General features: G+C 34.4%; 1 protein-coding gene across 1 annotated transcript in view; it reads left to right on the forward strand.

Moving 5' to 3' along the window:
• The first annotated feature begins 1,665 nt into the window (after positions 1-1,665).
• LOC124372585 (PCI domain-containing protein 2-like) overlaps positions 1,666-26,608 on the forward strand; it is a 42,761-nt gene continuing 17,818 nt past the window's right edge. Inside the window, exons 1-6 of the mRNA XM_046830991.1 lie at positions 1,666-1,737; positions 5,199-5,240; positions 7,367-7,488; positions 9,225-9,476; positions 20,269-20,486; positions 21,942-22,042. Coding sequence (XP_046686947.1) covers positions 1,705-1,737; positions 5,199-5,240; positions 7,367-7,488; positions 9,225-9,476; positions 20,269-20,486; positions 21,942-22,042 — 768 coding nt within the window. The 5' untranslated portion in view covers positions 1,666-1,704. The remainder of the gene's footprint in view (positions 1,738-5,198; positions 5,241-7,366; positions 7,489-9,224; positions 9,477-20,268; positions 20,487-21,941; positions 22,043-26,608) is intronic.

Here is a 26,608-nt window from a genome sequence, read left to right on the forward strand (position 1 = left end):
TCGTGTGTGTCCGTTCATTCTGATAGGTAGTCAACGTACTGTTAAAGAACTTCTTTGCAGCCTCGTGAGATTAGCGTCCATCCCTTGTTTGTCAAGAAAGAAGAGAGAAGGCCTGCCGGCGAACCTGGTGAAGTCCATCGAAGAACAGGTCACACACCCAGACGCAACCTGATTTCCCAGGCGAATAAACCTTGCGAAAGGACTGTTGAAGTCGAAGTTGGTTGAGTGGTATCTTCGACCCAGCAGATCTCGAGATCTTGTGTTTGCCGGAACTCTGAGGTCGATTTCAGCTAGGAGATCTGGACAGTTTATGCGACCATTCACTATCTTCCAGAGAAGGACAACATCAGCCACGTCACGTCGCAAGGCAAGAGGTGACAAGTTCAGATTGCTGGACAGTTCCTCCACAGGCACATCAAGATAGGCAAAACCCAGCCGGAACACCAATCAAGCGAAGAAAACGCCTTTGTAGAGCCTCCAGTCTCGTCCTATTGCCAACAGTGTAAGGCGACCACACGGGACTTTAGATTAGTGTTGTGTATATAGTTTTTTTATTAAGTGCATGTTTATAGAGTTAGTGAAGTTGACAAACAACATGGTGGTTGTGGTTCCTGACTTAGGCGTGCCACAACGCTTTGTAAGATTTGTTTATTTTAACCTAGTTTGTAATTATGTATTAGGCTAGTTCTTTACCTGAAAAGGGATCAGATTGCAGATCTCGAAACGTAGTGTTACTGATTTCTTGTTTGACTGAACGATGGCAAATGTCCGGAAAAATCCTGTTTCCTTCACAATCCTTCAATCGTCAAAAATGACCTTCAAACAAAGAATTTCTCTCGGAGATATCAAAACAAAGGTCAAACCTTAGTGTATGGAGATTTAAATAAGATATGTGCAGAAAATCACATCAGGAGGCAGCTGTTTCGAGTTCGTGAAAAAATTCCAAAGAAAAGGTTTATTACTTGGAAAGGTACACTTCTGTAATGCGCTAAATTGAATGCCCGGATCAACTGTTAATGTCCGCAGTCTTGAGCTTCTGGTTACATTTTAGGTGCGTAACATAGACTATTTTACTGAAGTAGACAAGGATGTAAATGTTGCAATTGAAAACGTTTTGGCGCAACTGCGGGTAAAGATAAAGTTATCTTATCTAAACCAAACCTGAGGGAAAACAATTTCCTGAGTTAATTTAAATGAGTGGGCACTCCGCAAATCGTTTAAAGAACGTCGGTCAAGGTAGAATTATTGGATTTAGTGCCATGCTCTATCCTGTATGACAGTCATTCGCTGTTTACTTTTTATGATCGGTCACTATCAAACAACTTGCAAGGATTGTTACTAAAAAAAAAATAGAGTGTGTACGTGCATTGCAGCATGAAACAGTTCACTTGAAAAGAGACTGTACGTTGATAAGCCTTTTTTTCTATGTAAGAAGAATAACGCGAAGTCCGTCAGAGCTCCAACAGCAATGAGGGCCGAGGCTTAAAAAACGTAGGCCCGCCAGCTAGCAAACAGAAGAAGAAAAATAATGTTTTGCTTGTTTATGAATTTCTGCAGTTGAAACTTAACCTAGAAATAAGTGTACTAGTGTATGATAAGAACGAATGAGTTTTTATATCATCATTATTATGTGTTGATACAAAATTAGTTAATAGTCAGTTTCTTCTATTGAATACATCTTTAGTAATTTTAACTGATTTCAGAATGTCGCAATCATTGTCCAGCTATTTCAGTATGGTAAGATTTCGGTTTTATTTAGTAGGCTATTTGGTAATATTCATGCAGTGAAGAAAACACTTAATAGTTTACTTAAAAAAATGAACAAGGATTCCCTGTAGAGTTGCAGAATAATAAACGGCCACGATAAACAAATCAGCTATGAATATCTAAACTATTGAATATATACAAATCTATATATTCATAATTAATATTAACTGTTTTTATTTTACAGAAAAATAATATTGTTTAGCACAATCTTAAAAGCATATAACGTAAGTGGGTTCGACATTATTGTTCTAAATTTAATAAAATGGGTAGGGTACGATAAGCGGACCCGGTTTTTTATATTGAAGAATATAGTCATCGATACCTAATATTCGAATCTCAAATCCTAGACTATCAATCGATATAAAAGTACCTATAGTCCTCAATAACAATCATATGTTTTAAATTAAAATATGAATTTAATATTTACAGTGATCAAACAAATTATTATAACCAAAATTAGGAAAACTGAAGACTACCATATTTATTCCTCTGAGAGTTACAGTTGTTTCTTTCCCACAAATTTCACATAATGAGTTTTTTGGTACGAGTCCAACATGTTGAAGCCACGAAAAAGCAACGTCGAGTAGTTTTCTAAAATTGACTGCCATGTTTAATAACCAGAATTACTTATGTAAAATTGAAATATTATCTGATGTGTATTATTTTTAGAGTGTTTACAGCAGTGCTGTTGATATATATTATTTCAGTAATAGTTTCAAAATAATCAGTATCGATTGATTATATCGATGGTTATGATTAAGTAATATTGTTTGCCAATTTCGATATAAAAAAACCGGGTCCGCTTATCGTACCCTACCCAATAAAACAAAAGTAAAATCTTTTGCATATCCTAGTATTAAAGTAATTGTTATGATTGTAAGTTAACCTATTGGTTGCTGCTGACTGACGTTACACCATCTTTGTATATGTAAACTAACAATCAAGCTGAAATCAGGGGAATTTGCCACAAAAAAGACATTTTTGTTAAATTAGACCTTCTAAGAATAAAAGTTCATATCATCCTGACACAAGTGCCTCTGGCCATCAGCGCGGGGCTGCACAACTACAGAGGCGATGATCTTACGATATTTTTCTCACAAGTTGTCAAGACACGTTTAGGCTGCAGTATAAAGTGGCCACCAACGCAATCGGATGATGATTATCGAATTATGTGGAATCATAGATATTCATGACCATCTAAAGGACTGAAAGCAAAACGTCTGACCAAATAATGTAATAGACATTTCAAAGAACAATATGGTGTGGCTAGTTTTCAATATTAGAAAATAATGTATAAATATTCATATAATTTACAAATTAAAATATAATATAAAATTAATATAATTAAAAGAAAACAATAACATTTACATACATTATGTATTTTCAAGGATAAACGTGACTGTTTGTGAAACAAAGAAGACATGTACGTCACTGTTCTTGCCGCTATTAGTCAAGAACTAAACAAATATTTTGAATTAATTTTCAAACACGTTTTTGGTACTTTGGGATTATACCGACCACACCATTATGACGAACTCAAAAATATAAATTTATAGAAACAAACATGATAGAACGAAAAAACAACTTTTTAATTAAAAAATTACAAGCATTTCCAGGTATTGTTGTCGCTGTTATCTTATCTTTCTCGAGAATACCGATTACGGCAGGCCGCGCGGCATCACATGATTATTTAAGTTTTTTGCACAGTACATAATTGCCTTTCCATTACAATTCAATTTGTATTTCTGATCAGCCCCTCTAGAATTTGGTATTTTACTGATAGGTACTATCTCGAGGGATGTTTTTCTTTAGTTGACATCAGCGCGGGGCTGCCGAAGCCCGTGCGATGGCCGGAGGCACTCGCATTTTGGGTGGCAGAGTGTGATCAAGAATAAAAACAAGTTTAGAGTGTTTTTTTCAATAAAGAGTTTAGTTTTTGTTTGGTAATGTTTGTTTTTGTTGAATTTTGTGTTTGGAGAAATGTAGGGGTAAAACACGGAAGTACAACAAAGCGACGCGACTCTGCAATCACGTTATCTACTAGACCGCTCGACTTTAACCTCTGTCTGAGGATGGGAAGGGGTTTTGCGATAAGACAATTCCTGTTTTATATTGACGAAATATTGTTCTAAACCGCTAATCTAGTAATCAGTAGAAGCAAAATGTGAAATAACGTTTAATGTCTGGGTGTGGTCGGTATAATCCCTAAGTACCCACGTTTTTACTTTGAATACATTTTGAATGATGATCTCGAGCTGAATTACGTTTTAGGCTTTAAAAATGTTAATATAGAGAAACTATACTTTTCTATGTAAAAGAAATGTATTTGTTTCAAATTACACAAAATAACTAAACTTTATATAACGTCTGTTTGAGCAGCATGCTACTTACGATTACTTTAGCTAATCTGATAGGTTTTTGCTATTTTTTATAAGATTATAAAATATGAAATAATTTGAATCTAACATGTTATTGTTGTAACCGTCGCAAAAATGTATGTAACAGTTATTTTTAGACTTACCTTATTATATAATTTCTATGTTACTAACCAGCTGATAAAGCTGCACAAACACTACGTGCAGTGAAATATCAGTTAGGTTTACCAACTATCAAAATAGTATAGCAAAAATTATATTCAAAGAAACATAAAAAACAGGGTTTTAGAACTATTTGTTTAAACACACAAGGAAAGTATAAAATATATGGTATTTTTTTAATCAATAAAAACCTACTTTCCTTTGATAAGTAAAAGATGGGTCGTTGTATTTTAAAAAATTAACCTAAACCCAACAGCTCTTTCTATCTTTTCATGAATAATTTTTCATTATAATATTTGAAAAAACTAGAAGAAATTTCATTTTTAAAAACGTTTTATTATAGTTACTATTGACAGAGCTGTGAGAGTTTAAAATTTTTAACCAAACACAGTTTTTTTGAGCTTAGCGAGTGTACGAAGCAACCAATAAAATTACCTTAACCACATTGATGGTCCTTTTATCACGCACAACTTTGTCTGTTTAATTTGTGCCATATCTCTTATATTTTCCAAGATCCCTTCAGTGTGCATACAATTTGGAACACACTGTATATACTTCCAATAAAGATTGATTCACAAAAAGTATTTGCTAATTTAATATTACCGAACCTGGATCTCTCACTTGCTGTTTATAAACCACCACAGAGCCTATGTATATGTTAATCCACATACTAGGCCTATGTATGAGTAGTGTTAAGTTAGGTTATACATAAAATATATGTATAATGACATATTCATTTTTAAATTTTGAAGTAGCTATAACACTTTATTTACTTTTAGATTATAAAAATAACTTTAGATTAATTCATAATTAAATTGTCAGAATATTGCAGTATTTTTTAATTTTTATAGCCCCTAAAGAACTCTTTAATAACACATTTTTATAATGTTACAGGTTAATAATGCTTGGAGAAACAAGGCTGGTGAAAAATTAGCAGTAAGTATTTTGTTTACGACATACCATTGTTGATCTCATAATACATAAAATGAACTTAAATTAATATTTTCAACTCTCTAGTAATAAGCTGTGGAATCTTAATCTGTTTTTAAATTTGCCTCTGTATTGAATGCTAATTGGTCACTCATGCATTGGATAATACATAAAGTACATCTGATTTGGAAACAAGGTGAAATTAACTTAGCCGTTTATAAGTAAGTTTGATTTCTAATTAAAGTATCAGCAACTGTAATCTAAAATTATTTTTTTATGCTATATTTTAACTTTTTTAAATTAACCTAGTAGTTTTTCTCCAGTTTTTTATGAGTAAATCTGGTAATAATTCAATGATTAATGGACCATAATCAATAATCAAGTATAAGTTTAAAGTTGTTTTTATCATTAATTTGAATTAGTTTTTAGGTTTAATAACTTGTGTATTGGTTTTGTGTATAAAAATTACATTTACGTACTGTATTGTGAAGATTATGTATAGTAAATTTATTAGGTATTATGCCACTTTGCATTAAACCTAATCCTACCCACAATGTGTTGTTTTGTTTTGAAGTAGTGAAATGGAAATAGTGGCTGACAAGATAACTCTCGCCAAGTATTCTGTAGTTTGTATAGGGTTGTTCCGATACAAGCAAAGTATTGATACCAAGTACATTTGGTCTCGATACTCTTGTTTCGACACTTACTTGGTATAGAATTATATGAGTAGTTTTACCTGTTGTTAGTGTTACTTAAAATCCTAAACACTTTCGTACTTGCAACTTGAATTATTTTTATAGTAGATTGCCATATTTGAGTTGTTGGCCAAGAGTAAGTTTAAAAAATGGCTCCAAAGAAAACTCTTAATAAACCCCCTTGTACAATGGAAGGAGGGTATCTATGGGGTATGTTTTTCCCGGGGTTGTACAAAGAAAACTCTTAATAAACCCCCTTGTACAATGGAAGGAGGGTATCTATGAGGTATGTTTGCCCGGGGTTGTACAAAGAAAACTCTTAATAAACCCCCTTGTACAATGGAAGGAGGGTATCTATGAGGTATGTTTTCCCGGGGTTGTACAAAGAAACCAGAAAATTTCTCTTGATTATTGCATCCTCTGTGTCTTGTGAAAGGTTATTCTCCAAAGCTGGTGGTAAAGTAACTGAAACAAGGAATAGGCTTTCAAGCAAGCACTTTTCTTTCTCAGAGTGTTGCCAGCCGATGAATGGTTCAAATAATTTATATGTTAAATTAATATTTTTAAATGATTATAAATATAATTTACAACTTAAAGGTTAATATTACTGAATACAATGTTTTAAAGAAATCTGTAAAATAATTTTTGCCCCTCTACTCCTTTATAGTTTCACTAATTGTTAAGGTGTTTTCCTCACAATGACATGCACTACACCAACTGTTAGTTGGATAAATTAATGTCTTTAACCTTAAACTAATATTAATAATTCTTTGGGGTTGTTGTTTAATATAGTGTCTTAGAAACAGTATGAAGACAACTCCGTAACACGAAATTTACCACGAATGACTACAGACGTGGATTGATTCGTTGTACTCGATATTATCAAGTATCAATACTTTTCATCCAATACCTGAGTAGTATCGAGTACTTTTTTACCGATACTGATACAAGTACGAGTATCAATACTTTCGTGGTATCGGAACAACCCTAAGGGTGTACAATTCTGTGTGTACGTGTGTGACTATGTAGTTGGCATCTGTCTAAGAACGGATGTATTTACATCTCTCTGGAATTGTGTATTTCATTGTTGTAGTCCTTCTTTCTTATAAATCGGTGTACTTAGTTTCTTATCATCATTCACATTTAAATAAAACTTTGTTGCCATTAAAACATTACTGAAACTGCATACTTAACAAATGACAGTGGTGAAATGTGACTAGGTATGTCATTAAGAATCAGCCAGATGAAGGTGAACACAAACAAACATAAAATTTATCGTAGAATCATGTATTGTTTTATTTCTACAAGAGCTTTTGTTATTATGTTGAAAGTCTACGTCTGAATCTGTCAAGAATATTAAATTCTGTCTTACAGGAAATGTTACTTGGTTCCCAACTGAGAAAAACCAGCCATATAAGGATATTGTTTGTGTTACAGGATTATTTATCATATCGACATAATCACTCTCATAACCCCAACCTACAAGTGTCTAATCCTGAAGCTCAATGCAGTGACTTCTTAAATTCTCCTCTGGATGAAGTAGTTGCTGCTCATTTAAGGTGATGATTATTATAGTACTTTTTAAATTACTCTATTTATGATAGATGGTCTATTAATTATTCAATGATTGTTCTCTCGCATTCAATTACTATGTTAATTTAATACACATTTTATTTTTTTAGAGTGCAGGAAAAAGTATTGTGACTGTCCAAAAGATGGAGTTTTGCTTTATTAAACAATATTTTTTTTGGAAACCATTTGAGTAAAAAAAATGGGTATTTTTTAATGTCTCGTAAGCATATGTCGTGATTAAACTACCCAACTGGTTTTGTCCAAATTGAGGATACGTGTATAGTCAGGAAAACTCAATTATATCTTTTTATTTTTGAAGTTTTATATTTCTTTCTAATACTTAAATCATAATTAACTGATTAACAATTTCCAAATGAAATTGTATAACCATCATATGTAATGTAATGGTTAATACTTAACTCTTTATAGGCTAAATATGCCAAACTTTATCTAGCTAATTTATAATTATATTAAGACATTAATATCTCACTTTACATTCAAAAGTGTACATACATTTGGTCAATTTGGTTTGATGAAATTAAGAGTTTTTAAGTCTAATTAAAAATATCTTAAGCAATGTTTTACATTTACACAGTTTTGATTTTATAATTTTTATCATGTTTCTGGTATAATCCTTTTAAGGCCAATTAAAAAAAACTTTTCATTAAAAATTATTGTATCTTTTAACTACTTCGTTACTTGGTTTTTAAACTAAAAAAATTGGGGTTTTACTATCTATTACAACTTTTAAAAGTGAATAAAAAAATAAAGTGGGAGTAAATGATTTAATACTATTTTAGTTTCTCTAAGTTATAATAAATACTGAACATTGCTTTATAGTATTTATACATACATAATCATAAATCAAATTTGTTTGTTAGCATAATTAAACAAATCCTAAGTTCTTATATGTTATAGAAATGAAAATAATGACAGTTGATGTGAAAGTTACATTAGTTTATTGTGTGTTAGGAGTTAAATAACTTCTAAGCTGAAAACATCAATGTGTTTCATGTATTGTGAAGATTGTATGTTTTCATATAAGGATTTTCAGCCTTACAGCATTTGGATTTATAATAAACCTGTAAAAGTAGATGACAGGTGTCTATTACTGCAGTTGGCTGCTAACCTCAATTTGTCAGTATGTGTCTATTATGGCCTTAAAAGGGTTGAAACAAGAAAGGATCTCTTAGTAATTTTGACATAAAAATTGTTACGTATCAATCACAATGTTTAGTAACTATATAAATTATTAATGGTTTTACTATGTATTTTTATTAATATTTTTATGTGAAAATCAAGACAAATAAATATATGTTTAGCGTAATAATTGATGAACAGGTCAGAATAAATTTGCATGGATGTCTTATTCATTAGGTTTATATTGAAAAATTTGATAATTCGAAAATTATTAATTTACAGTGATTTTTTCATGCTTTTGAATTTTTTCACATAAAGCTGTCCTCAGCTAGCAAATGCAGTTAATAAACTCTGTTTTTATTCATAGCATATTTATGAACATTTTCAAGAAACAGGTTAACTAGTGCTATGATAGTTGCCATAAAATTAAATGAGGTTTCAAGTAAAAATTTGTATAACTCTGTATAGTTCCTTTTTGCAAAAGAATTAGAGCCTTTCTAAATTATGATTGTAGAACTGGTCTTAAACAAGTAATAACTAAATTGATCTTGCAACTTGAGTGATAAGATGTGAAATGTTCTAGATGTATAAATGAGATGAAGAAAAAGAACTATAACAGTGCATATGAGCATCAGACAGTGTTGGTGCAGAACCTGACCAAAGTCTTCCAGGGTCTGCGGGACGAGAACTGGCTGCTGCCGGCCGTTAATGGTGTGTGCCTGGAACTGCGGATGGTGGCTACACACCTCATGAAACAGCCAGGCACTGGTACTAAGCCCCTGGAAAAAGCTGCAGAGTGTCTCATGGCGTGCTTTCGGATATGTACTGCAGATAAGTTAGTGCTGAGTACAGAAAATTGTTATAAATATTTAGTAATTCACAACTCTTATTTTCCTCACGTTTCTTGTCAGCAAGCAAGTAATAATTGAAAATTGAGAACAATTATACTCCTTTATATCCGTAATATTTTTTACTGTATGTTGTTTTCTAATTTCTCTAAAAATCACCCCCACTGATGGATTTAAATGTCTGGGGATACAAAGATCTTCAACAATCCAAAGCTTTTAAAACGTGAACCTCAGCTCTTTTACTGATTTTGGTAAACTGTTTAAAAAGGTGATGTCTGCCTTTGATGTTAGGTTTTCATGTGCATAGGCACCACTGGTGTTATTTTGTAAAGGTTGTAAACTTTTTCGAATACCTTATAAACTCAACACAAGGGTTTGTACATTCTTGGGGTAAAATCTATATAACAGTTTCACTGTACAGATAACTGATCATATTTAGTTACTATTAAAGACATAGGACTCATTAATTAATTTGTTGAATACTACATAACAATAACTCAATAATGAATACTTACCCTGAAAGATTCAAAGTGGATCTTTTCTGAGCATTTACATAATGAATGTTTTATAGCTAGGAGCAAGTTTGATTTTGTTACATGGATTGTGAGATTCTTGTATGAGATAGATTCTCATGTGATGCTCTATCTACAGATCTTTGGTTCTAAGCTATATAGGGTATATATCATTTGGCAGCGCTCGAGGCAGTCGGTCGCTACTCGTTGTTATTCCGCAACATAACCTAAAGTCGTTATCTAAGCTTAACATACTGATCTATTTTGTTATTCAACAACTAGGTGAAGTTTATTAAACATTCTTGGAAAATGGTGTGGTGCGGTTATTGTGGTGAGATTTTGCAACCGGAATGTGATCATGTTGAGTGTCATGGCTGTGGTAACCATTATTTGTTTTGGATGTAGTGTTAAGGAAACAACCTTCAGAACAATGAGTGAAGAAAAGAAATTAGCCTGGAGATGTATGCACAAGTGTAAGGGAAGGTCTACATCCGTGAGTAGTAAATCAAATATTCAGACTCCTGTAAAAATAGGCCTAACCTCAAACTGTGACAATGAGCTTAAGACTATGATAGCTAGCCTTACCAGTAAGGTCGAGGGTTTTGAAAGCATACTCAAAGAAGTAAAAGACAGCCAAAATTTTATATCAGGTATGTATGATGAGACGCTTAATGAAATAAAAGAGCTGAAAAAGCAAAACCAAAGTTTTAAGCATGAGGTAGTGGGTCTGAAGAGGAAGGTAGAGGACAGGGATGGTGAAATAGAAGAATTGAGAATGAAGGTAAATGACATGGATCAATACAACAGACGCTTTAACCCATTGCGGATCATGAAAACGGCGCGCGCGCGCGGGCCTTAGAGTACGAATTAATCCGTAATACAACGCAGCAGCACCCGCAGTGTTTGCACGCCTACCTGCCTGCTTAGCGCGCTCTCGCTAATTATACATGTTTTGTTTGTTTATGTTGTTATTTATGTTATATAAACATTATACAGATCATATTAAACAAGTATATTATACTAAAAAAAATGTAAAAATACAGGTACGTAACATTTTTACTAACGTTTTTTTGCGTGTTGTAGCTGCTTGATGTAGGACGCATCAAATGTTTTACACAATAAAAAAATGTTGTAATAATACTGTCACTTCAAGAAACAACTAATCTAATATTTACAAAATATTTACACTGTATTGAGACTGTCTTTTGTCTTAGTAGTGGATTTTAGTGTGATAGCCCGCTCGTCACTGTCAACATTAGTATCCGCGTAATTATGAAAACGTGGACAAATACGCGTGATAGAACCGTCTCCATCCTCAATAACACTATCGATATCACTTTTATCACTTCCAATTTCTAATAATAGTCTATCTAATTCAGATAATCGTAAATTGTCACCCATTTTATTTACGTACACGCACACAAGGCAAAGGAAAATCGAACGCCACGACTGTACGCCTTAGACAAACTATTTGTCGCAAATAATAACGTTATTGACCGATAACGAGGGGAGTGTTTGTGGACGAGTACCAGAGATAAGATAGGAAGCCAGTCCAGGAAAACAGACTATAAATATCTCCGAGGCACACAATAAAGATATTGGAGAGGGTTTGTGGGGAAATCAATGTTACTTTTGATAGTCAACATATCCAGGCTGCCCACCCACTAAAACAGCACAACGCTGAGCACCCACCCACACTGATTGTTCAGTTTACAAGGAAGGATGTTCGGGACCAGTGGATAACCCAGGGAAGAAAAGCCTACAAAAATGCTGCAGCGGGCAAGCCTAAAGTCTATTTTAATGAAAATCTGACAGTGGACAACAGAAAACTGCATAGAGAAACCAGACTTAAGGCCAAAGACAGAGACTATAAATTTGTGTGGGTGAAAAACGGAAAAATCTTTGCGAAAAAAAGTGAAAATGCTTCAATTATACATATTAAAACAAAAAGCGACCTAGACAAACTTGTATAAGTTAGAACTATTTATAAGTTTGAATCATTATGTTATTATATCTTTATTCTTTTACCTTTAATGTTTGAAATTAGCTCAGGTGGTACTTATGTGGATGGCTTGATTGTTAGTTGTTTACTCAGTGTTATGTCTAGGTTGGTGTATATGTCCTAGTATTATTGTAACTAATACAGGAAGTTTTGCCTTTTCTAAATTAGGTGGCTTACAACGGTACGATGCTGTAAATTATAGTCTGATGGTTATTTGCAGATTGATCTCCTTTATTACTGAAATTCAAGTACGAATCAAATTAGGACGAATATTAGTAATGTATTCATGCTATTGATGTAGGAATTTGTCCAAATAATAGCCTAACAAGAAAATGTATATTTGTTTTTAGTGTAATGTATGATAAAGGTTTATCGTTAAAATATTGTATACCTAATGTGCTTGTAATTATGTGTGTAATAGGAAAGATTGCCAGGGTTCAAGTGAGTACGTATATTGTGTTTCACTTACAGGCACCAGAGACAGGTCAGAGACACGATCACGTCGAAGGTCGGTAGATAACTAAATTACATGACAGACAGACTCCACATACTTACCGACGAAGAACTCTCCGATGTAAACATAGATAAATGCCGTTATTACCCTGATATTGATTCTTTCTTATCAACTAACGAAGCGCTCATTGATTCCCCACTAATATTACACATAAATCTGCGGTCTATTCGGAAGCATTTTGACGACCTGAGGGTTTTCTTAGGTGGGTGTAACTTTGATGGGTTACCCTTTGATGCATAGTGTAACTCAAGAGTAACATAATCTTGTTTTGGTATTGTAGCGCTTTCTATCCACAGAAATGGGAACTAAGATGAGTAACTGAGCTGGAACATCATGCATATAGTCTAAAACCAAACCACCAGTGTTATTGTCAAACAAGAAAAAAAGCAAACTCAGCTGATTCCCAGTGAGCACATGGTCTAAGCTGAGTGGAGTTTATGGTGAACAGGTTATGTGTTTTACTTAGTTATTTGAATGAGTTTCAACAAATAATAAATATATTCAGTGTCACAGACATTCCTACTTTATAAAAACTATTCAGGTAACTATTTTCATTTGATAGTTTTATAGTTATAAGCTGAAATCATTTTGTAACTCAAGTGTAACATCATGCATAATTGTATTCATGTACATAATTAATGATGTAACTCGTAAGTTTACATCATGCGAACTTCAATGGTACAAACATTAGTATGTTGTTTCATGAATTTATTTCAGTCTAATTGAAGTATATTCTGTTTATTTTAATTGACACTTTTTTTTTACTATTTGTAAGTAATTTACACAAGCGTTTCTTTTTAGGGATCATGGATGAAAATTTAGAAAAAGATCAAATCATTAAACTTTTGGATCTTCCCTACAACAGTGAGGACGAGTTTGGAGAAGTCATTAATGAAAACGACATTGATGATGAAATAAACGATGAAGAACTTTTTGCCAAACTAAATGAAGTACTCACTTTGCCAGCCATCAATTCAGTTGTTTCAGACAATGATGGTATCAATGATATGCCTAATTATTCCCCACATAATATTGATGATTTCGGAATGTGCTCGATGACCTAGAAACTGCAAAATAACCCCGTTTCTGTTGATACCAACGATAAAGTAAGTGAACCACTACCAACCAGTGAAGTATTGCCTGCAACCAATAATACTCCTACTGAAATATCTCACACAGAATTGTCTACAGGTGTTGGTAATCAGCAGAGTTTCTAGGAAAAATTACCAAACAAAAGATCACTAAAAATAAACAAAAAACTCACAAAGTCAAAAGACCTCCTCAAATTTGGAAGCATGGAAATTTTGAACTGGATGATGAACAAATTAAATTTAAAGGGAAGTTACAATCTACCTGAAGCTTTGACTGAATTGAAACATCCATACAACTTCTTCAAATATTTTTTTAATGATGAGCTGATTAGTAAAATTTCTGCCGAGACTCTTCTCTACTCTACACAAAGGAATCCAGCTAAACCAAAAACATATTCTAATAGAGATATAGAAAGATTTTTTGGGAATCATAATATTCTCCTCGATCTCTAACTGTACGAGCTTTTGAGAGACATGTGGCACCCTATTCGAGGACATGAAACGATTATGAACTGTATGGGTTTGAACGTTTGAAAACATGCGCTCAAATTTGCATTTCAATGATAACTCCCAACAAGAAGCACCAACCGACCCAAATCGTGATCGTCTCTATAAACTGAGGCCAGTTATTGATCATCTCAATTCAAAATTCTTGTCTATCCCAATGAGAGCCACGTTATCAATTGATGAGCAAACTTGTGCTACAAAGACAAAACATTACATGAGGTTGTATAATCCAAACAAACCCCATAAATGGGGCTACAAACTTTACGTTATTTGCGATGATAAAGGCTTTGCTTACAAATTTGAAATTTTATACTGGTCAGTCAGAGGCACCTTTGAATGGGGAACCTGGATCTTGGTACTACTGGAAATCTTGTAGTAAGATTAGCAAGAGAGGTCCCAAGAAATGTCAATTATGCCATATATTGTGATAACTACTACTCAAGTCTGCCCTTGTTTTCATACCTCCACAAAGAAGGGATATTCATGCTGGGTACTTTTCGCAGGGACAGACTTCCGGATTGCCCTTTCGAAGAAAAATCCAATTATGATAAAAAGTTCGAGGGGAACTTGTGATGGAGTGGATCACAGTCGTTGATGGACACTCCTATAAGTGTCGTTTGTTGGCACGACAACCAGGTTGTCACGCTTGGTTCTACTTTCTGTGGAGCTCTCCCACTTGAAAAGATAAAGAGGTATGACAGGAAGAATAAGAAATATAGTGAAATTTTCATGTCCAAAGGTAGTAAAAATCTACAACAGGCACATGGGTGGAGTTGACCAAATGGACTCCCATATTGGCAGACACCACATACGAATGAAGAGCAAGAAGTGGTATTTTCGACTGCTGTAACCACTTAGTTGATATGGCGGTAGTAAACGCTTGGATTCTTCATTCTTCCATGCAAGAAAGAAAACAAAAGTAAGCCAAAAGGAGTTTAGGACTGAACTGGCTGTTCACCCTGTGCAGTATAGGTATGAAGGAAACTCCTAAAAGAGGAAGGCCGTCGTCATCCCAGAAACGATCCAGAAGTAAAGAAGAGGATGAAAGCTTCTTCAGCTCCCAGACCCTCCTTTCCCTGTAGTGAAGGACAGAACCGACCATTGGCCAATCTGGGACGATAAGAGGAACCGATGTAAAAATGGGACAATTGTAAAGGAAACACAAACGTAAAGTGCAGCAAGTGCAACCTAAACCTGTGCTTCCATTCCAAAAAAAAACTGTTTTAAAGCATACCACACTTGAATTCAAGTTGATTATACAATTTTTAAACTTGTAAATAAAGTTTGTCACTTAAAACTTGAGTTTAAAAAAATCCTGTTTATGGATGCTATTATTAGTTTGCTGTATGAAAACTTCTTTGTTTGCATGATGTTGTCTCAAGTGTAACATACTACACAAAAATTACTTTTGGAGTAACGCATGTTGTAACTCAGGTGTAACATACCAAAAAAACCTGTTAAAAACCCCTTATTTAAAAAAAATATTTTTTAAACTATTTTTTACTTCATCTAAAAAACTGTAGTAAAACAAATATTTTTTTTCTACTACAGTTTAAAAAAATCATGCATCAAAGGGTTAATATCAGAAATAGATATAGATTCATCGCTAACTGATATCTTCCAAATACCAGATTATAACTGTTGGTTTAGATGCAGAGAGTCAAGAAGGGGAGGGGGCCTGGCGGTGTATATTCATAAAAAATTGTCTGTTATTCTTCTCCGATTTTGTCTGATGTCAGAATAACTGAATGTGAGTTCATGGCGTTTAATGTAAACATTTTTAAAAATCAATGCATACAGATTTTACACATTTACAGACCACCAATCACCAATGAGAGGTCGTTTTTGGATGAGCTAGATATGTTGCTGAGTCAATGTAATAGGAAGGAGAGACTTGTATTAGTCGGTGACATTAATCTTAATTTAAATCATGCTGCATCATCTCGTATAGTTCAATATGAATCGATTTTAACCTCTTATGGGCTCGTGAATTGCATCGATATTAATACAAGAGAAGAAATTCGAAATAACGTTTTAGTTTCATCGTTCATCGACCATATTTGCATTAGATCCGATCCTTGGAGGATATTTCCAGCAGTTATTACCTATAAACCAGCTGACCACTATCTTATAGCATGCGCTATGATTAACGACCAAGGTTCTGGAGGTCATGATGTTTCGAAGCAAACTATTCTAAGTAATATTTCTGTTCATAGGCTTTTGACTCAGGTGACCTGGCCAACTGTACATACAGATAATAATCCAAATTCATATTACGAAAAGGTGTTAAAAATTTTTTAAAATGTCTATGAAAGGAGTAAAAAAATAGTAATAACAACAAAGTCTACAGAAACATCTCGCTTCAGAGTTAAAAAACCTTGGATGACTGACTTCCTTTTTAAGAAAATAAAGGAACGAGATAGGATGTTTAAAAAATGGAAGCATTCTCCAAGCAATTTAAAATATCGTTGTGACTACGTAAAATTTCGAAATAAAATAAACAGATTGATTTTTACAACAAAAAGAGATTACGTTTATAGCGAATTTTATAACGTCTGAAATGATATGAAAAAGCAATGGAATTGTATAAATGCTATGCTTGGAAATAAAACCCGTGAAAACCTAGACGATAACATATCACGAGCTTTTTTGAACGTTGTCACCCCGGATACCATACAAAACGAATTTGCGGATTTTTTTGAAAAAAGTGTTAAGGATCTCAATCATGTTTGCCCAGCAAAGCTAACACATTCAACTGGCTCTTTTAGACCTACTCAAAACTTTTACATACCTAAGCCAAATAATTTATTTATTCGTAAAATTATCCAGTCACTAAGCAATAAAAAATCCCCAGGAATTGACGGAATAAGAGTAAAGGACATTCAAATGGCGCAGGAAAAGATTTGTGATGTAATATGCAGCCTTATAAGATTGTCACTTAAATCAGGAATCTTCCCAGACAATCTTAAAGTTGCTATTATAAGACCAATTTTTAAGTCAGGATCCAGAAACTTAACCTCAAATTACCGGCCTGTAGCTATTTTATCGGTCATGGATAAAATATTCGAGAAATATGTTGCACACTTTCTAAATAAATATTTGGAAGAAAATAAAATAATTTGTGAAAACCAGCATGGTTTCAGAAAAAATAAAGGGACAGAGACTTTGTTGCTTGATTTTACAAATTTTATAAATTATCATTTAAATTCCAGAAAGCAGGTTTTAGCCATTTTTGTCGATTACTCAAAAGCATTCGATACACTTGACCGTGCCATACTTCTGGATGAATTAAAACATATCGGAATTGAATCCTACATCTTAAAGTGGTTCGCAAGTTACCTGGAAAATAGACCATTTTCTGTTAAAATTTCCAATGAATATAGTTCATACAGAGTAGCTAACCAAGGAGTCCCACAAGGTAGGGTTCTGGCCCCAATTCTATTTAATATATATGTTAATAGTCTTTCAAAACAAAATTTTCATGGACATTTGTTTATGTACGCTAATGACACAGCACTCGTGGTGGCTCACAAGGACTTCTATCTGGCAGAATCCCTCATTTCTTTTGATTATAATGTAATGCTTAGATGGGCTCACGACAGAAAACTAATTATAAATTCTAAAAAAAACCCTCGTAATAAACTTTCATTCCTCTCATAATATTCCTGATCGACCTCCAATAGTTAAAAGCCATGACTGTGTTTGCTTATATAACCATAATGAAAACAGTTGTTTGTGTCAAAGTTTAAAAGTGGCTACGGAAACAAATTATTTGGGCATCACTATAGACCACAAATTGAAATGGGAATTGCATATAAACAAATTGATAAAAAGATTAAAAGCTGTATCTGCGAAAATCTACTGCTTAAGAAGTACCCTTCCCGGTTCAGCAATCAAGCTATTTATAAGTCGATGTTTGAATCCTTGATGCGGTATGGGGTAGAGGTATGGGGTACAGCCTCTAAGTCCATCATAAACCGGGTGGATATCTTGCAAAGAAGAACACTATATCAAATGGTGGGCGTGCCACAATTGCAGCGCAATTTCCAAATTCCTGATAGCCTTTTACTATACAGATACAATACCTTAAATGCCAAACAACTTTTAAAATTCAAAATCATTCAAAAATACTACTTATCTGATTCGTTTAAAACAGAAAAACACAAAAACGTGCTATGCATTTAGGAAATTAGATAAATATAAACTGCCGACATTTTGTAATACATACGGGAAAAATTCGCTGAGTTACATTATTCCAAAAATATTTAATCAAATACCTATAGAACTGCTAAAATTAAAAAAATTTTACGTTGCTAAACCTTACATACTTGATTGGCTACTTGAAATGGAAAGTGATGAGTAGACTGGTGAACGTTTAGGCTTAGGAAAATAGATTATATTGTATAACCTTTCATATAATTGTACCTGTGAATGGTGTTCTATCTTATACATTGAAATTGGAGTTATATTCTTACAGAATAAAGTGTGTGTGTGTGTGTGTGTGTTTGTTGCAGGTGATACATTATATTGAACTATTGTTGACATATTGTAATAAATTTCAATGGAATTAGTAGTAGATGGTCGTGAATATAGAATATGTCGATCATGTATGTTATACAATGGTTTAATCCAGGCACTATGTTTATGCTATTACTTTATCTGTAGTCTGGTTGTGCATTCCATTGGTAATGGCTGAAAGCACCGACGCCAAAAGCGCGTTTCAATCGGTTTTCTTTTTGTGATTAGAACACATTTATATTAGGATGTTGTGTATAGTAAAGATGGGAACCCAACGATAAATTATCTGTAATTTGTTGGGACCCAAGATTGTAAATGTTTATTATAAATAAATTTCTTGATTTTCTTTCTTGAAGCTATCTTGAGTATGTACAAGCAATTCTTTTTGTGGACGGTCTTGAAGTTTTTAGAATTAGGTAAAGTAAACATGCAAAAGGAACTCAGTTTGACTGACTTGTTTTTTATAGAGTTCCGGATGGTTATGATGTATCAGCATGACAGATATCCTAGTGATCATTTTCATTTGCTCTATTTTTGGGTGTGTTACTCAGAAGTTAGATGTAATGGCATTGCAAACAATTTTGTAAATTTGGATTCTATTTTGTAATAACTGGCGAATTTTAAAGATCTTGTGAATGTCATGTAAGCTGTGAGTGTGTAACTAATCCTCATACTTAGTTTTAAGATTTCTTTTTTCGTGTGTGTACTTAGGTCTTAGGGCTGATTTGGACACTTGATACTGTGAGAGTGTTTCGTCTACTAGTTATTGGGAGGATAGGTATAACCTTCTATACACATACTAACTCATTCTCTCCTTGTGTTCATTAATTGAACTCAATTATTTTAATGAACTGTTAACCTTTATAACCAGTGGCAATTTCCATAAGTTTGCAATTTTAAGATCACAAATCATAATACATGTATTTATTTAGACACTAGTTATTAATAAATGCATGACTGTGCAAAAAGCTTCCACCAACATTTATTTTGTCAACATTATCTACTTGATCTTGAGTGCCAGATATACATTGTGAACAAAATTGTATCTTATTCAATCCAAAAAGTGTTACAGCTCCTCTGATTGTATGTAATCCCCAATGAATTATTTTTTTTAACTGATCAATGTATTTAAAATCAATAAGATAATTTTAATATTTTAACATAAAAAAACACTTTTTGTTTAATTTCCTCTGAACATAGCTAATTAAATTCATCTCTTTTTTCTGTCTTTCCTTGATGGTCAATGGCCTGTGCAAGGATCTTATCAAACAGAAGTTCAAAAGTACTAGTAAAAAGTGCAAGAGTGCCTGATAGGATCTAACCTGAGTTTTCTGTAACTCAGATTCAAAGTACAATCTGACTTTACAGCCACCACCTATTTGAATATGCTGAAGACCACCTATTGTATGAGCAGCAATTTTGGAAAAAAGCTTATCACAATATTTTCCTTGGAAGCTCAAATTATTAAAGTATGTGTTTAATAAATACTATCTCCAATGTTCTTTAACTATTTGACTTGTTTAACACATTACTATATCAAGTATTGTATATTTATAATTGTAACCCCTTACGTTAGATCTATATTTATTGTTATGTTACAAAGAGTAGACTACATTAACAAATCTTTGGTTGTAGTCGAACATCAGAACATGATACCAAGAAGTGGGGGATGATGTCTCTTGTAAACCAATTGTTTAAAGTTTACTTTCGTATCAATAAACTGCATCTGATGAAGCCATTGATAAGAGCAATCGACTCGTCACCCTTGAAAGACAGGTTTTCATTGAGCCAACAGATCACCTACAGGTACTTTGTCGGCAGAATGGCAATGTTCTACAGTGATTATTCTACAGGTAATATGTTGTGCCATTATTTCTTTTCATACAAATTTGTAATACTCTCTTATAGTCTAAATTTCTCAAAAATTAGAATTCTATTATATTTCAGAAGAATTAAATAGATTCTGTAATTTCTTTATTTGATATAATTTCTTCTCAACTTTAATTTATGTACAGCAAGGATTTCAGAAGAATGAGGATCAGCTGATAAGGTCAAAAACACATTACTTTAGTGAATATACCTTATCAGACTTAGGTCAGTTAGAAGAGTGCCACGTGTCATTTTGATCTGTCACTTTAGTCTCATGTTCTCATATAAGACGAGTGAGACAAATTTTCCATTGCGGTTAAAACAAAAAGCAGTAATTCAGTTCCTTGCTATAGAAATTCATCAACGATTACAAATGAGTATGGTGATGAAACTATGGATATTAGTTGTGTTAGAAAGTGGTTTTTAAGAGCTAAAAAGTTTGGAACATGAAAAATTAAATGTGGAGGATGCTTCTCAATCTAACCATCGAGAGATTGTGACAACATATGAAAATCAGTCTCATGTTGATCTGCTTATTCGGGAAAATTAACAAATCTTGAACATAACATTGAACATTGCCTGAGACGAATAGAACAACAAGAAATTGCCTCTCTTCTTTATATCTCTAAAGAACAAGTTAGTCAAATGGTTCACAACTTAGGGTACGGTGCTCTTTGGGTGCTGACAATGCTTACTCCTGAAATGAAAGCTTGGCGTCTTCAAAGTAGATGACAAATCGTCACTAAAATGAAAACGAAGGAAATGATTTTTGTGTAACGTCACAACTGGAGATGAAACCTGGTTTTATTATTAGATCTGGAGGAAAATTCAATTGAAGAAGTACAAACACAGAAGAGACACATACTCTACGAAAGTTAAAAGTTATGCAAGGGCCAGAAAGCTTGTGCTGACCTTTCTTCAGGATTCACAAGGTATGATTATGGCCGAATACTTACCACGTGGTCAAACCATCAATTCTAATATCTACTGTGAGAAACTTGAGAAGCTTAAAAACAGGATTGGATGAATTTGACCAGAGTGCACGAAATTCTTATTGTAACATAATGCATAACCCCATTGGAGCCGACAAACATGGAAAGATTCAGTAATGGAGCGTATCCAACCTTACAGTTCAGGTTTAGCTTGATGTGACTTCTGCATACAAGTTTAAGTCATGGCATCCACCTCTTATAATGGAAATGGTAGAATGAAGTAGATGATGGTCTTTGGATCGATAGTTTCTGTATTTCTAATGATAATGTTATTTCTATCAGACAATAATTTTATTAATATTATTATTATGACAATTCCTAATTTACAATTTGCATAAAATATGGAAAATAATTGTCTTGCTGTTCTTTGTGTGTGTGCACATTTGTGTCTATAGATTTATATGTATATACATTGTTATTAATGAATAACTGTTCTTTCTCTTTCAGCTAACGAGTACTTAACATATGCTTTTACTGAGTGCCATGTAATGTCAAAGAAGAACAAAAGATGGATTTTGTTGAATTTAGTTCCTGTTAAAATTCTATTGGTAAGTTAAAAAAATATTTTAATAGTCAAACATACAATACCACACATGAATGTCACTGTCATATAACCATCCAAACATTTAGTTTTGATAGTAATAAAGCTGAACAATACACTATAATTATTAAACAACAATAAGAGACAAATTTCCACTGCCTCTTTGATATTAATTGAGAAAATCTGAGATAAGGCTAAATTGAACACCATAAGTAATTTATACTATGCAGAAAGCGTATCAAAACATGTTGTTAGGTTCTGTTAATATTACATCAATTGCTGAATGAGGCATGGGCATTCAGCCATTCCATATTCGGTCAATATTAACACTAACAGTTCGAACTTCAGTAACTACAGTAGTTAGATTTCATGTGATTTACCAGATAAATTTTGTTCATATCTATTTAATTAGGATTTTCCCTTTCAACAGTAGTTTATTTAAAAATTGAAAAGGATTATTCGTAAGATGTATTTACAAAGTGAAGTTAAATATTAGATTAATTAATGTTGAGTTGAGTGTATTTAGGTTAATTAGTGTTAAGTTGAGTGTATTTATGTATCAGTTTTGTATTGGTCTTCAGTTTTCATCAGATTTACAAAATTTCTCCCAAAATACTCTTTAATAGTGTACAAGGTATTTTGTAGCAACCACTTCTTTACTTCACTCTTTAAACTATTTGCTTTACACTTCTCGAGCTCTTCTAGTAAATGATTCCTCAGCTTTATTTCCATGTATAAATGTTACTGCCTCCAGGGTATACAGTGCTACAACCATTAGTATTGATAAATTGATAAAGGATGGATGACAACACACTAAGATGTGTTGTAAGTTGCCTGTTAAATTTTCCCCACACTAAGAGACCATAGCGAAGATGAGTTGCAAACATCAGTATGCTGATTTAGCAGTGGCTGCCACTTATTTTTGTTAGTCCCTCTTATAATATAGATCTCAGTATCAGTTTTCTACTTAGATTGTCAATATGCTATGTCCAGCTTAGCTTGTCAATATGCTGTGTCCAGCTTAGATTGTCAATACGCTGTGTCCAGCTTAGCTTGTCAATACGCTGTGTCCAGCTTAGATTGTCAATACGCTGTGTCCAGCTTAGATTGTCAATACGCTGTGTCCAGCTTAGCTTGTCAATTCACTGTGTCCATCTTAGCTTGTCAATACGCTGTGTCCAGCTTAGATTGTCAATACGCTGTGTCCAGCTTAGCTTGTCAATACGCTGTGTCCAGCTTAGCTTGTCAATACGCTGTGCCCAGCTTAGCTTGTCAATATGTTGTGTCCAGCTTAGCTTGTCAATACGCTGTGCCCAGCTTAGCTTGTCAATACGCTGTGTCCAGCTTAGCTTGTCAATACGCTGTGTCCAGCTTAGCTTGTCAATATGTTGTGTCCAGCTTAGCTTGTCAATACGCTGTGTCCAGCTTAGCTTGTCAATTCACTGTGTCCATCTTAGCTTGTCAATACGCTGTGTCCAGCTTAGATTGTCAATACGCTGTGTCCAGCTTAGCTTGTCAATACGCTGTGTCCAGCTTAGCTTGTCAATACGCTGTGTCCAGCTTAGCTTGTCAATACGCTGTGCCCAGCTTAGCTTGTCAATACGCTGTGTCCAGCTTAGCTTGTCAATACACTGTGTCCAGCTTAGCTTGTCAATACGCTGTGTCCAGCTTAAATTGTCAATACGCAGTGCCCAGCTTAGCTTGTCAATACGCAGTGCCCAGCTTAGCTTGTCAATTCACTGTGTCCATCTTAGCTTGTCAATACGCTGTGTCCAGCTTAGATTGTCAATACGCTGTGTCCAGCTTAGCTTGTCAATACGCTGTGTCCAGCTTAGCTTGTCAATACGCTGTGTCCAGCTTAGCTTGTCAATACGCTGTGCCCAGCTTAGCTTGTCAATACGCTGTGCCCAGCTTAGCTTGTCAATACGCTGTGTCCAGCTTAGATTGTCAATACGCTGTGTCCAGCTTAGCTTGTCAATACGCTGTGTCCAGCTTAGCTTGTCAATACGCGGTGTCCAGCTTAGATTGTCAATACGCTGTGTCCAGCTTAGCTTGTCAATACGCTGTGTCCAGCTTAGCTTGTCAATACGCTGTGTCCAGCTTAGCTTGTCAATACGCTGTGTCCAGCTTAGCTTGTCAATACGCTGTGCCCAGCTTAGCTTGTCAATACGCTGTGTCCAGCTTAGCTTGTCAATACGCGGTGTCCAGCTTAGATTGTCAATACGCTGTGTCCAGCTTAGCTTGTCAATACGCTGTGTCCAGCTTAGCTTGTCAATACGCTGTGTCCAGCTTAGCTTGTCAATACGCTGTGTCCAGCTTAGATTGTCAATACGCAGTGCCCAGCTTAGCTTGTCAATACGCAGTGCCCAGCTTTGCTTGTCAATACGCTGTGTCCAGCTTAGCTTGTCAATACGCTGTGTCCAGCTTAGATTGTCAATACGCTGTGTCCAGCTTAGATTGTCAATACGCTGTGTCCAGCTTAGATTTGTCTATACGCTGTGTCCAGCTTAGATTGTCAATACGCTGTGTCCAGCTTAGATTGTCAATACGCTGTGTCCAGCTTAGATTGTCAATACGCTGTATCCAGCTTAGATTGTCAATACGCTGTGTCCAGCTTAGATTGTCAATACGCTGTGTCCAGCTTAGATTGTCAATACGCTGTGTCCAGCTTAGATTGTCAATACGCTGTGTCCAGCTTAGATTGTCAATACGCTGTGTCCAGCTTAGATTGTCAATACGCTGTATCCAGCTTAGATTGTCAATACGCTGTGTCCAGCTTAGCTTGTCAATACGCTGTGTCCAGCTTAGCTTGTCAATACGCGGTGTCCAGCTTAGATTGTCAATACGCTGTGTCCAGCTTAGCTTGTCAATACGCTGTGTCCAGCTTAGCTTGTCAATACGCTGTGTCCAGCTTAGCTTGTCAATACGCTGTGTCCAGCTTAGCTTGTCAATACGCTGTGCCCAGCTTAGCTTGTCAATACGCTGTGTCCAGCTTAGCTTGTCAATACGCGGTGTCCAGCTTAGATTGTCAATACGCTGTGTCCAGCTTAGCTTGTCAATACGCTGTGTCCAGCTTAGCTTGTCAATACGCTGTGTCCAGCTTAGCTTGTCAATACGCTGTGTCCAGCTTAGATTGTCAATACGCAGTGCCCAGCTTAGCTTGTCAATACGCAGTGCCCAGCTTTGCTTGTCAATACGCTGTGTCCAGCTTAGCTTGTCAATACGCTGTGTCCAGCTTAGATTGTCAATACGCTGTGTCCAGCTTAGATTGTCAATACGCTGTGTCCAGCTTAGATTGTCTATACGCTGTGTCCAGCTTAGATTGTCAATACGCTGTGTCCAGCTTAGATTGTCAATACGCTGTGTCCAGCTTAGATTGTCAATACGCTGTATCCAGCTTAGATTGTCAATACGCTGTGTCCAGCTTAGATTGTCAATACGCTGTGTCCAGCTTAGATTGTCAATACGCTGTGTCCAGCTTAGATTGTCAATACGCTGTGTCCAGCTTAGATTGTCAATATGTTGTGTCCAGCTTAGCTTTTTATCTATAATTCCCAAGTATCTGTTGCCACCTTAACACTAGGAAAATGAGCTGATCTTTTTTGCTGCCCGTTATGTTTTGCTGAGTCTTAGTTTCATTGACTACCACTTTGTTATTTTGGCAATACTGCATAGCCATGTTCATTGCAATGCATGAATGGATCTCTAGTTGTTCTGCAGATTTTTCAGACAGAAGTAAGACTGTGCCATCAGCATACATTAAGGTTGTGTTGAATTCTTCCAGATACTTTAGTAAACATTAGTAAAAAAGTGAAAGACAGGCTCTAGGACATATCCTTGTGGAACACTCCTTAGAACTGGTAAAGGGCAGAATCTAATTTGCTGGAGTTTGTTATATTGAGTATGTTTAATTTCAAGCAGTGAAAAGCTGATTATCAGGACTTTAATTATAGGTAACCTGGGTAATGACTTAAGAAGTAATGAATAGTTTAGTATTGTCTAATCGAACTAGAGAAAGAACAAATAATTTGGGCACATGGCAACTCCAATTATTGCTGACAGCAGCAAACCCTGTTTCCCCATTATTGCTCATTGCTTGTCTTGCAAGAACAAAGAAAATTATATAATATTGATTGTCAAATATTTCTAGTTCTGTACATATTATAAAATAATACAGTAAATTTTAGTGTAACTTTGTTTGGTTCTCGGGAAGTTTTACATATCAATATATTGTATTATCGCACATATTGGTTATCCGAAATGTGTTCAGCCTCTATTATTTGTGATAATTCATGTGTTTCTGAATCGGTAAATCTACAAGTGGGAGTAAATTGATTGATTTAATTTCTTAAGTAAATTTTATGCTGGAGTAAAATTAATTCAGTTGATTTTTAAAGTTTTCAAGGTTTTCATATTTATTGAACACTCCAAATATATCATTAACATAACAAATTCAAAATTATTGAGAAATATGTTAACAATTGTTTAAATAAAAATATAAAATGATATAGTTTAATTATCGATTAGATAAAACCCTCTTATATTTAATGAATGAATGAATGAATGAATGTTT

This window comes from Homalodisca vitripennis, unplaced genomic scaffold, assembly GCF_021130785.1.
Source record: "Homalodisca vitripennis isolate AUS2020 unplaced genomic scaffold, UT_GWSS_2.1 ScUCBcl_3541;HRSCAF=9127, whole genome shotgun sequence".
Classification (NCBI taxonomy): Eukaryota; Metazoa; Arthropoda; class Insecta; order Hemiptera; family Cicadellidae; genus Homalodisca; species Homalodisca vitripennis.